At 38.0% G+C, this 11,838-nt stretch overlaps 1 protein-coding gene across 1 annotated transcript in view; it reads left to right on the top strand.

Annotated features, from left to right (window-relative positions):
• Positions 1-11,838, top strand: part of KDM4C (lysine demethylase 4C) — a 259,913-nt gene that overhangs the window by 38,082 nt on the left and 209,993 nt on the right. The window contains exon 4 of the mRNA XM_081804070.1: positions 8,780-8,883. Coding sequence (XP_081660196.1) covers positions 8,780-8,883 — 104 coding nt within the window. The remainder of the gene's footprint in view (positions 1-8,779; positions 8,884-11,838) is intronic.

An 11,838-nucleotide genomic window follows, 5' to 3' on the forward strand; every position in this document is an offset into this window, starting at 1 on the left:
AGTGTCTATCACCCAGTCACCCCATCCCTCCCACCCCACCCCCCACTCCAACAACCCTCAGTTTGTTTCCTGCGATTAAGAATTCCTCATATCAGTGAGATCATCTGATACATGTCTTTCTGAAGAACACATATTTTTAAGAGTATATCTCCTCTATTTCTAAAACAATTCAAAGGGATGCCTGGGTGGCTCAGTTGGTTAAGTGGCTGCATTCGGCCCAGGTCATGATCCCAGCGTCCTGGGATCGAGTCCCACATCGGGCTCCTTGCTCAGCAGGGAACCTGCTTCTCCCTCTCTCTCCCTCTGCTTGTGCTCTCTCTAAAACAATTCAAAAACATTTAATGATTATTTTGGAAGGCCAGATTAATTGAAGTTTAATATACTTACAGTAAAAGCCACCCCCTTTAAATATTCAGTTCAGTAAGTTTTGACATATGTACAGTGGTAGAACTACCATCATCATCAAAATACAGAACATTTCCAATTCCTTGAAAAGGTTTTCTTGTGCCATTTCTCAGTTAATCACTCCCCACAGCTGTTGGCAACCACTAAATCTGATTTCTGTCCCTAGAGTATCATAAAAATAGAATTTTACAGGATGTAGACTTTTGTGTCTCCTTTCACTTAGAATAATGCTTTTCACATATGATCACTTTTCCACTGGATACAGGACATGCACCTATATTCAGTAGATGCACCTGGTTCTTGAGAGTGCTTATGGGTTTCTCCACTTCCCATGCTGCACAACTCCTAGCAGTACTTTGTAGTCTTAGCAAGGGTAAGGGGTACTTTCAGGGCTTTGGGGCTCCTTCGGGATCTCTGGAGTACATGCTTTTTATTATGCTAGCTTTTCACCCTCTTTCATATTGTTTGGATTGGAATAATGGTTCCAAAGACCATCGTTCTTGCTTACCACTGTATAATATCTTACAAAACAAACAAAAATATTGTCTTTAGTTTGTTAAAGAATTGGCAGCTAGCAGTGTCCTTTCTTTGTAGATAGTATAAATGAGGTACAGACTCTCAAAATCAAGTTATATTTCTAGATGAAATTATATAATGTGTGGGCCCTGCCACAAAATAGTACAGAATGGAGAAAATGAGTGGGAATACAGAAGAAACAAGATTGACCGTGAGCTGATGATTGTTGGAGGTGGGTGATGTGTATGTACATGAAGGGTCATTATACTCTTCTACTTTATGTTTGACATTCTCTGTAATAAAAAATTACATAGTTCTCATCATGACCAAAAATAAATAAATAAAAATCAAGTTAGGTAAGCAGTTTATTATAAGTTTTTATTACTGCTCTTCCTTTCTCTTGGATTCTTCTGGAAATATATAATTAAATTATTTTGCTCCTTGGATCCTATGCAGGATTGCAGTTTGTTCTAATTTGGAATATTTATTTAAAACAGATTATGTATTCTTACTATTTAACAGTTTAGTAGAAACATAGATTGTTTTTCCAAACTATTCATTCAGTGTTCTACCTCCAAATCAGATACCGTTTCATTGGGAGTTCATTGATTTATCTGTCACAGAAATCCTAATGTGTTACTTGTGGGGAGGAGGTGGTATGGACGGAATAAGTTGTTTTTTTTTAAAAAAGATTTTATTTATTTGTTAGAGAGAGAGAGCACACAAGCAGGGGGAACAGCAGGCAGAGGGAGAAGCAGACTCCCTGCTGAGCAAGGAGCCAGATGCAGGACTCAATCCCAGGACCCTGGGAGCATGACCTGAGCCAAAGGCAGACGCTTAACTGACTGAGCCACCCAGGCGTCCCTGGAGGGAATAAGTTGTAAAGTGGTGTCCTTACCAGTATCCATTGCTTGGAGAGTAAAAGAAGTGATTACCTATCTTCTCAGTCTGGTCTTTCTAGTTTTACAGAGTTTTTACATTGGAGCCCAATTGTGAGTGGTCATTTGGAATCCAGGCTTGAGTTTTGATATTTAATTTTAAAACAAAAGAGAGAACCAGATAGAAGAATCAACAGGTGACTATGAGGTTAAAAATAAACCTATATAGTTTAACTCAAGTTGTTCTAAGCGTTCTACCTTGACTGTTGGAACTCCTTTTTGAGGGGGAAATTTGTTACTTGTGACTAAAACTGTTAGGTTTAGGTAAGAAGACCTAAAGGGATGAAGCAGTTTTTAAGGCTTAGTAACCATTGACCTTTGATGACAGCACCCCAGTTATTTCTTTAGGTCTCTTGGGATTGTGATTCCCCCTTCTCAGCTAACAGGCTGCAGAGAGAGTGGAAAAGGAAGATTCATTGAATTAGCATGAGGACTGGAGTCAATTTGGTGGAAATGAATAAAACGGATAAAAAGAATGGTTACTTTTACTGAAATTTACTTTGTGTTAAGTGTACCAACAAGTTTTTTTTTTTTAATTGAGGTAAAAGTCACATAACATAAACTATTAAACCATTTTGAAGTGTACAATTCAGTGGCATTTAGTATGGTCTTACTGTGCAATCATCACCTCTATCAAGTTCCAAGAGAATTTCATCACCCTAAATGGAAACCTTGTATCTATTAATCAGTCCCTCTCTTTTCTCTCCCACTTCTCCCTTATCCCTGATAACCACTAGTGTGCTTTCTGTCTAGGTATTTACCTTTCCAGGATATTTCAGTATACATAAAATCATGCAATATGTGACCTTTTGTGTCTGGCTTCTTTTACTTATCATCTTTTCCATTTTATAGTATGTATCAGTATTTCATTCTTTTTTATGGCTGAGTAATATTTCATTGTGTGGATTTATCACATTTTATCAGTTGATGGACATTTAGGTTGCTTCCACCTTTTGACTATGGCTAAGTTTTTTGAGCATTATCTTGTTGGATTCCCATAATGATCCAGTGAGGACAGCCACTATGGAAAAGAGTATGGAGTGAGAGACGATGGACTCTGAAAAACAAACTGAGGGTTCTAGAGGGGAGGGGGGTGGGAGGTTGGGTTAGCCTGGTGATGGGTATTGAGGAGGGCACATTCTGCATGGAGCACTGGGTGTTATGCACAAACAATGAATCATGGAACACTACATCTAAAACTAATGATGTAATGTATGGTGATTAACATAACAATAAAAAAGATATAAAAAAAAGAGTATGGAGTTTCTTCAGAAAATTAAATATATAAGTACTGTATGATCTGACAATTCCTCCTCTGGATATATATCAAAGGGAAATTAAATCATTGTTTAGAAGAGATATCTGCACTCTCATGTTCATTGCAGCATTATTCACAGTAGGCAAGACACAGAAACAACTAAAGTGTCCATTGACATTTGAATGGATTAAGCAAATGTGTTATATATGAAGACAATAGAATATTATTCAGCCATAAGAAGGAAATTCTGCCATTTGTAACAACATGGATGAATCTTGAGTACATTATACTAAGTGAAGTAAGTCAGACAAAGACAAATACTGTATGATCTCCCATGTGGAATCTAAAAAAACTGAACATACAGATACAGAGAACAAATTAGTGGTTGCCAGAGGTGGTGGGCAAAGGCGGAAAGGAAATGGGTAATGGCAGTCAAAAGGCACAAACTTATAAGAAGGTTAAGTTCTGGGGATGTACTATACAGTATGGTGGCTGTAGTTAATACTGCATCGTATATGTGAAGGTTGCCAAGAGAGTAGATTTTAAAAGTTCTTATACACACAAAAAATTATAACTGAGGTGATGGATGTTAACTAAACTTATTATGGTAATTATTTCATAATATTTACATGAATCAAATTCTTACTCTGTACCTTAAATTTATGTTACATGCCAATTATGTCTCAATAAAGCTGGAAAAAGAGACTCCAGTGAGGAAGATAATAACTGTACAGATGAGGAAACTGAGGAGCTGAGAGATCATATGACTAGTCAGAGCTACATGAGTGTTGGATTTGTCTTTGGAATCCATATCTCAGCAAGGCTCAGCAAGTTCTTAACAACTATTCTCTCTTGTTTTGCTGGCCATGTGGACAAGGTGAGGGTGGCTTTAAATATTTCAGACAATTGGGTCTTTGGTCTAAAACTTAGCTCTGCTATTTAATACCAGTGAAAAGGTGTGTGTTTGTCAAGAGTGGTAAAGGAGAGAAGAAAGTTGGTGCTCAAGTAAGTGTGTGTGTTAAGCACCAGTAAGAGGGGATTAAGTAAGATTTATACAGAATCCCGTACCATAGTTTGCACCTTGTAGTCTGCTCCTACCAAAGTATCCCTATAGAAGAAGAGACTGGGGGCGCCTGGGTGGCTCAGTTGGTTAAGTGTCTGCCTTTGGTTCAGGTCATGATGTCAGGGTCCTGGGGTCAAGCTCTGCATGGCGCTCCCTGCCTGTGGGGAGTCTGCTTCTCCCTCTCCCTCTGCACCCCCCTCCCACTTGTGCTTGCACGCTCTCTCTCTCAAATAAATAAAATCTTTTAAAAAAGAGAGATACTGAAACCCCATAACCCCACAGCACTCAAGCAGATTTTGTATCTTGTTCCCTTAATACGTTTGTTTTTATGTAAGAATAACCCAAGTGACCTAACATGACAAAAGTAGATGCTGCAGAATGATGAGTCAGGTTTATTCTGTGTGTTCTGCATATGGCATATTAGCTGGTGACCATGGGGTGTGAGGTGTGGCAGTAGGATGCTAGCTGCCGTTTCCACTACTAGATGATTGGAGAGTCAGTGTAGAACTTTTTCTTTTTTGGAACTTCTTGATTTCCAAGATTGTGAAAGAGTGGACTATTGCACTGTGTGACTGGTAAACTGGAAAATTTTATGGACTGTTATAGTACTTTTATGGAATGTTATAGTGTTTCTTCTAAATAAATTATTCAAAACTTTAAAAAGAGAACATCAAGAAAGCAAATATTAGAGTAGAAAAAATGATTCTGAAAGGCGTATTTTAAAGAACTTACTTGCAAAAATTTTAACACGTTTTTTCTTTTCTTGGTGACTCTTAAAAAACTCTAATTGTCTTAAGTTGAATTTTTACTTAAATATTATCTTTTCTATCAGAGTTACTTTTGTTGTTTTTTTACGCAAGTGACTCCAAAGTTGTTTTTTTTTTACTTATTATAAAAGATACTAACATTTCTTCAGCCAGCATAGTTCTGAGTTTTTAAAAATATTATCATTTTGTATCTAATAGTATTCTGGTTATATTAAGTTGCTTGTATGTTGAATAAAATACTTTTCATAGACTTGGAGTGAGGGTGAATATGAACCATGTATTCTTGTGGATATTTTGAGGTAAAATTCATTTTGAGACACATGCTTTGAACGTAATTTGTGCTGTTTATGAGGTGTTTTCCAGCAAGTAAAATATAATTCTGATAGCCTGTTGTAAATATAAATTCTAAACCAAAGTTTTTAATACACTGCAGATTACCTTCCTTCAGTGGTTTTCCGGTTTAAATTAACTCACGACCAGTCACCGTATTGTTCAGGTCCTGATTACAAATCCATATCAAAAGAAAATTGAATAGACTCCTCTTTCTTCATTGACTTTAATTTAAAACTCAATTCATTTAGGATGCACAAAGTTACAGATTTGAAAAGTTTGATAAATCCACTTGAATTGTAATATTAAAATATGTCCATGGGTTTTGTGTTTGGGGACCACCCTGCTGTGCTTTACTCTCTGTGGTGTAAGACTTGGCCATTGTATTAGTGTGGTATTTTCTCTCCATTCACTAAAATCTGCGTTTTTTTCATAGGGTTGCTTATTTGGTATAATGTTTTATTTTCTATTTATGTATAATAAATATTAACCATACACAGAGGGCTGCATCAAATGACCATATAGGGCAAAATGATTCCTTTTATTCCAATTGGTACTGTAGGGAATGATAGTATTTCTCTCTCTCTTTTTTTTTTTTTTCCTTTTTTCTTTTTTTTTTTTCAAGATTTTATTTATTTATTTGAGAGAGAGAGAATGAGAGAGAGCATGAGAGGGGAGAGGGTCAGAGGGAGAAGCAGACTCCCCACTGAGCGGGGAGCCCGATGTGGGACTCGATCCTGGGACTCCAGGATCATGACCTGAGCTGAAGGCAGTTGCTTAACCAACTGAGCCACCCAGGTGCCCTTTTTTTCTTTTTTAGAGAGGGAGAGAGTGCACGCGAGTGTGGAGGCATGGTGGGGGGCGGGAGGGGCAGAGGGAGAGGGAGAGAGAGAATCTTAAGCAGCCTCCATGTCCATGATGGAGCCCACTCTCACAATCCTGAGATCATGACCTGAGCGAAATCAAGAGTCAGATGCTTAACCAACTGAGCCACCCAGGCGCCCTTGGAATGATAGTATTTCTGTTGTTTCCTTTGGCATGTACTTTTAAAATTTCCAGCTATTTAAAAAATTCAGATGCAGATGCTTAAGCAGAATATACTACTTTTTGCAGGTGGTTCCTTATACCCTAATGGCTCTTTCCTGGCTGATTGATCTGTTTCCTTCTGATGATCACATACTCCATGGTGGCATCAATAAAGTCTTACTTACTTTATTTTTTTTCTTTTTCTTTTTTAAATTTAAATTCAATTAGCCAACAAATATTAATCATTAGTTTTTGATGTAGTGTTCACTGAATTATTACTTGCATATAATATACCCAGTGCTCATCACATCACATGCCCTCCTTAATGCCCATCACCCAGTTACCCCATCCCCCCACCCACCTCCCTTTCCTCAACCCTCAGTTTGTTTTCCGGAGCCAGGAGTCTCTCACGGTTTGTCTCCCTCTCTGATTTCTTCCCATTCAGTTTCCCCTATGATCCGCTGCGCTATTCCTTGTGTTCCACATATGAGTGAAACCATATAATAGCTGTCTCTCTGATTGACTTATTTCACTTAGCATAATACCCTCCAGTTCCATCTGTGTCGGTGTAAATGGTAGGTATTCATCCTTTCTGATGACTGAATAATATTCCATTGTATATATGAATCACATCTTCTTTATCCATTCATCTGTTCAAGGGCATCTCGGCTCCTTCCACAGTTTGGCTGTTGTGGACATTGCTGCTATCAACATTGGGGTGCATGTGCCCCTTTTTTTCACTACATCTGTATCTTTGGGGTAAATACCCAGTCATGCAATTGCTGGGTCATAGGGTAGCTCTACTTTTAACGTCCTGAGGAACTGACATACTGTTTTCCAGAGTGCTGTACCAGCTTGCATTCCCACCAAAAGTGTAAGAGGGTTCCCCTTTCTCCACATCCTCACCAACATTTGTTGTTCCCTGTCTTGTTAATTTTAGCCATTCTAACTGGTGTAAGGTGGTATCTCATTGTGGTTTTGATTTACTTTAAAAATATTCTGTGAAACACTTCTATGAGGTTAAAATGGTTCATGGTTAGTTAATGAGTACTAGTAGTCCTTTTGTCAAATTGGTCACATGCTTGAGCTGTTTGCATGTAGTGAGCTACAGAGTTAGATAAGTAACATTTCCAGTGGCTTTCTCTTCATTTTGGCAGTGGAGGAGTTAAACAGCATCTGTTCTTCACCTTGTTTTTCTGGTGAGTTCTGTTTTCCTTCTGGGTTCTCTCTCTAGGATTCTCCTCTGTCTTTTCCAGGTGTCTATTTCCCTTCTTGCTTTCCCACTCGATTTGGCATGGTGATGTTTGTCTCTGAGTGAGTAAGGTGAAGAGCAGGGCATTATGCATGTTCATTTTCCTGTAGCTTGCATAGCTGAATGAATGAGTCTGCCTCAGACAAAGTGCAGGAATGAAGTCAGTGGTGGAGAAAACAACTATATTTTGGTCCATGATATACTGTTGAGTGAAAGGGTTGCTGCATGTTAAGCTTCCTCACTTAAAGGACTCCTCAAAACACTGCTCCCACACAGACTGGTGGGGTAGGTTTCCAAGCATTTGACCAGAGCTGTCCAGGAATTTGGTTCAGGAAACTGGTAGCAGCTAACCTTTTTTTTTTTTTTTTTTTAAGTTTTTATTTAAATTCCAGTTAGTTAACATACAGTGTAATATAAGTTTCAAGTGTACAGTATAGTGATCCAACACTTCTCATCACAACAAATGCCCTCCTTAATCCCCATCACCCATTTCACCCATCCCCCTCACCCACCTCTCCTCTGGTAACCATTAGTTTGCTTTCTGTAGGTAGGTTAAGAGTCATTTCTTGGTTTGCCCCTCTCTCTCTTTTTTTCCCCCTTTGCTTGCTTGTTTTGTTTCTTAAATTCCATGTATGAGTGAAATTTACCCAAAGAATACAAAAATACTAATTCAAAGGGATAAATACACCCCTGTGTTTATAGCAGCATTATCTACAGTAGCAATTAACTGTATTAAATTGATCAGAAAGAAACACAGAAAGGTGAGAAACTGCTGTTTCTTCTCTTTGCCAGGCATTGGGACAAGTGCATCTGGAATGATTGCTTCTAGGAGTCTTTTTAAAATGAGAGATTTCTCTATTAAAATGTGTATTTACCTTTCCTAACCATCTTTATTGTTTTGTCCATTTATCAGATATTAGGCAGATTGAATTAAAATTTGTAAGTTGAAATTTGTAAGGCTTAGTAATTTTATATGTTATAAAAACAATTCTTGGTAGCTCTTTTTGTAATGAAGGTCAGCCTTTAGTGATATAAATATGTATCCCTTAGCTTTTAAGAATTCTGACTCTAATTTTTAGTACCAGGGTTTTTTTGATGATGGAGTTGGTTTATATTTGCATAAAACTCATTCTGTGAGAATACTAGAACATAAGCTTTAAAAAATCTATCTGAAATTTTATCATAATTGGCAAATTACTACTTATTTTTGTTGTTTCCATTTAGGTTTTTTCCCAAGCAGTTCTCAAGGGTGTGATGCATTTCTTCGCCATAAGATGACACTGATCTCTCCCTCAGTATTGAAGAAGTATGGCATTCCCTTTGACAAGGTATATTAGTGTTATTCTTTAACATTCATTTTGTGTGTGTAGTATTTTTATGTAAGACAAATTTAACACAAACTAATATATCCTTGACTTCAAATAGGGTTTTTAGGATGTGGGGAGAAAAATTCAGATTCTTGTTTTATAACATAACAATTATTTATCTAAATACTCATTTGAAATTTTATTTATGGATACATTTAAAATAATTTCATGCTGGTTATAGTTCACTTATAACAATAGTGAAAGTAAAATGCAGGACATTCAACAAAGTAAGATGTAGCACTTCTACATTAAAGTCTTTTATATGAACAATATAATTATATATATATGTGATCTATTTTTTTTTAAAAGGAATTCAGAACAGGGGCATCTGGGTGGCTCAGTTGGTTAAGCATCTGACTATGGCTCAGGTCATGATCTCAGAGTCCTGGGATCGAGCCCCTCGGTAGGCTCTGCACTCAGCGGGGAGTCTGCATGTCTCTCTGCCCCTCCCTCCACTTTTGCGCGCTCTCTCTCTTTCTCTCAAATAAATATAAGTCTTAAAAAAAAAGAACTCAGAACAATTATTAGTTTGGTTGGAGTCAGTTTTTATGATACCAGTATGTTTCTTCTAAACATATTCAGACATAATACAATTGAGAGTTCATTATGGATAAAATTGCCAGATGATTTAATAATCAGATATTGCTTCTTTGGAATATTTCTGAAGATTAAGTTCTGTAAGACTCACTACATACTAGGTTCCTCTTTCTTTGTGCCCATGGGTATTTACTGGGTCAGAATTATTATGGAGCATGAGGACTTTTATGTGAAGAAGCTAAAATGACAAAAAGCTTTTGACCAGATAAATAAAGGCTCCCTCTCAGAGGAGGATTTAGTAATTAGCTACTTGTAGAAACATTAATAAATAGCTGTACTCTCTTCTTCATCTTTTTTTTCTTCATTTTTAATTTGACTTTTCTTCCCGTAATATTTGCTGTTTTTCACCTCAGAAGTTTTTCACTTGTGCCTAAATCTTTACCTCTTCTTCATCTCGGATGCTTAAAGTGCATCCCACCCCCCACCCCCAGCTTTGTTCAAAGTAGAAGTTTTTCAAGGACCAAGAGTCATTCTCCAACTTGAGGTGGTCCCTGCTCACTCACAAACTGTCCTTGCTGTATTCATGCATGAGATGAGACACATTTTCTTGTGTGCAGGGATGCTCTCACCACTGTTTTACTCACATAGTCTTAGCCATGACACAAAGTGTGACTTCGAGATGTATACTGTGAGGGATGTGCATGTGTGTGGAGATAAGTTGGTGATGGACTACAGCACTCTCACAGATACAGAGGGCAGGGGCTGTGTCCCCTCCATGGGCCACTGCCACTGTGGGGCTCTGCCTTACTTGCAGATACCTCTAGGCACTGGGCTTTTCAGTCTCAAACACATCATCAGTGAGTGTTTCTTTTAGATGGCTGGCATTAGCTTAATTAGACACTTTTCTTTAAGTTGGAATTTTATTTTATTTTTTTATTAAGATTTTTAGTTTTTTTTTTTAAGATTTTATTTATTTGACAGGATAGAGAGAGTAGGAACACAAGCAGGGTGAATGGGAGAGGGAGAAGCAGGCTTCCCGCTGAGCAGGGAGCCAGATGCGGGGCTGGATCCCAGGACCCTGGGATTATGACCTGAGCCGAAGGCAGACTCTTAACCGACTGAGCCACCCAGGCACCCCTTAAGTTGGAATTTTAGAAGGGAGAGGAGAATGAGTGGACTAGAGTCTCCCAAGGACAGAACATCCTTTATGATTTTAGGGCTGGTGATAGATATTGATCAGGCTGGTCTTTGGAGAGGGGATCATGTGAAATAGCAGACCGTGGGATTGGTTCATTTCCTCAGGATTGGAGGCCTTTGGAGCTTGTAGTTCCTTTCCAAGCTTTGGGGAAAAGGAGGCAGGTGCCCTGCACCCCTTTCTGGGCTGTGGCTTTTCAATACTACTTGGTAAAACCCAATGCACCAGGCTCTCCTTTAGTCTCTTGAGGATGGTACATTTCGTGGCTTCTGAAGACACCACTGCCTCACCATCTGATTGGCAATTGCAGTTTTTTATATGAAATACTGCCACTTCCCCTTCCATGTTGATGAAGAATGTGCGATGACTATGTGCTCCTCAAGGAACTTGTTTTGTGATGATGATAATGTAACACGGGACAGAGTAGTGTAGGCTTCTGAATTAAACTTCCCAAGTTCATTCTTGATTCTGTCATTTGGGGAAATTATATAATTTTTCTGAGCTTCAGTTACTTTAGCTGGAGAACAATGATAATAATAGTACCTACTTAATAGGGCTATTATGAAGATGAAAAGAGATGATCTATAAGAGGGCTTTACATAGTATATGTTATACAGAACACATTCTTTCTCCTTAGTTTGACCCTCTTTTTAGGCAATCATTTCACAGTTGGAGTAACATTTTCTTTCTTTCAATGTATCTGCACATAATCATATATATATATGTTTAATAAACTGATAATGTCTGCTTTTAGATTATGTATATTTCCTTTCCAACTTCTTTTATGATATGGAATTCTTTTCTGTCACTGTGCTTTCTTATCTACGTATTATGCAGAGGCAGTAAGATCAGCCAAAAAATATTTTGGCTAACTGGGACTGACTGTTTCTGATATACAGAAGCATAAAATTTAGAGTCCCTTTCAATGGGAACAGGTACTCTTTTCAACATGGCAAAAGCAGGATTTTCTTTTTTTTTTTTATTATGTTATGTTAATCCCCATACATTACATCATTAGTTTTTGATGTAGTGTTCCATGATTCATTGTTTGCGTATAACACCCAGTGCTCCATGCAGAACGTGCCCTCTTTAATACCCATCACCAGGCTAACCCATCCTCCCACCCCGCTCCCCTCTAGAACTCTCAGTTTGTTTTTCAGAGTCCATCGTCTCTCATGGTTCGT

The sequence above is a fragment of the Leptonychotes weddellii genome, chromosome 14 (genome assembly GCF_054177405.1).
Source record: "Leptonychotes weddellii isolate Sample4059 chromosome 14, ASM5417740v2, whole genome shotgun sequence".
Classification (NCBI taxonomy): domain Eukaryota; kingdom Metazoa; phylum Chordata; class Mammalia; order Carnivora; family Phocidae; genus Leptonychotes; species Leptonychotes weddellii.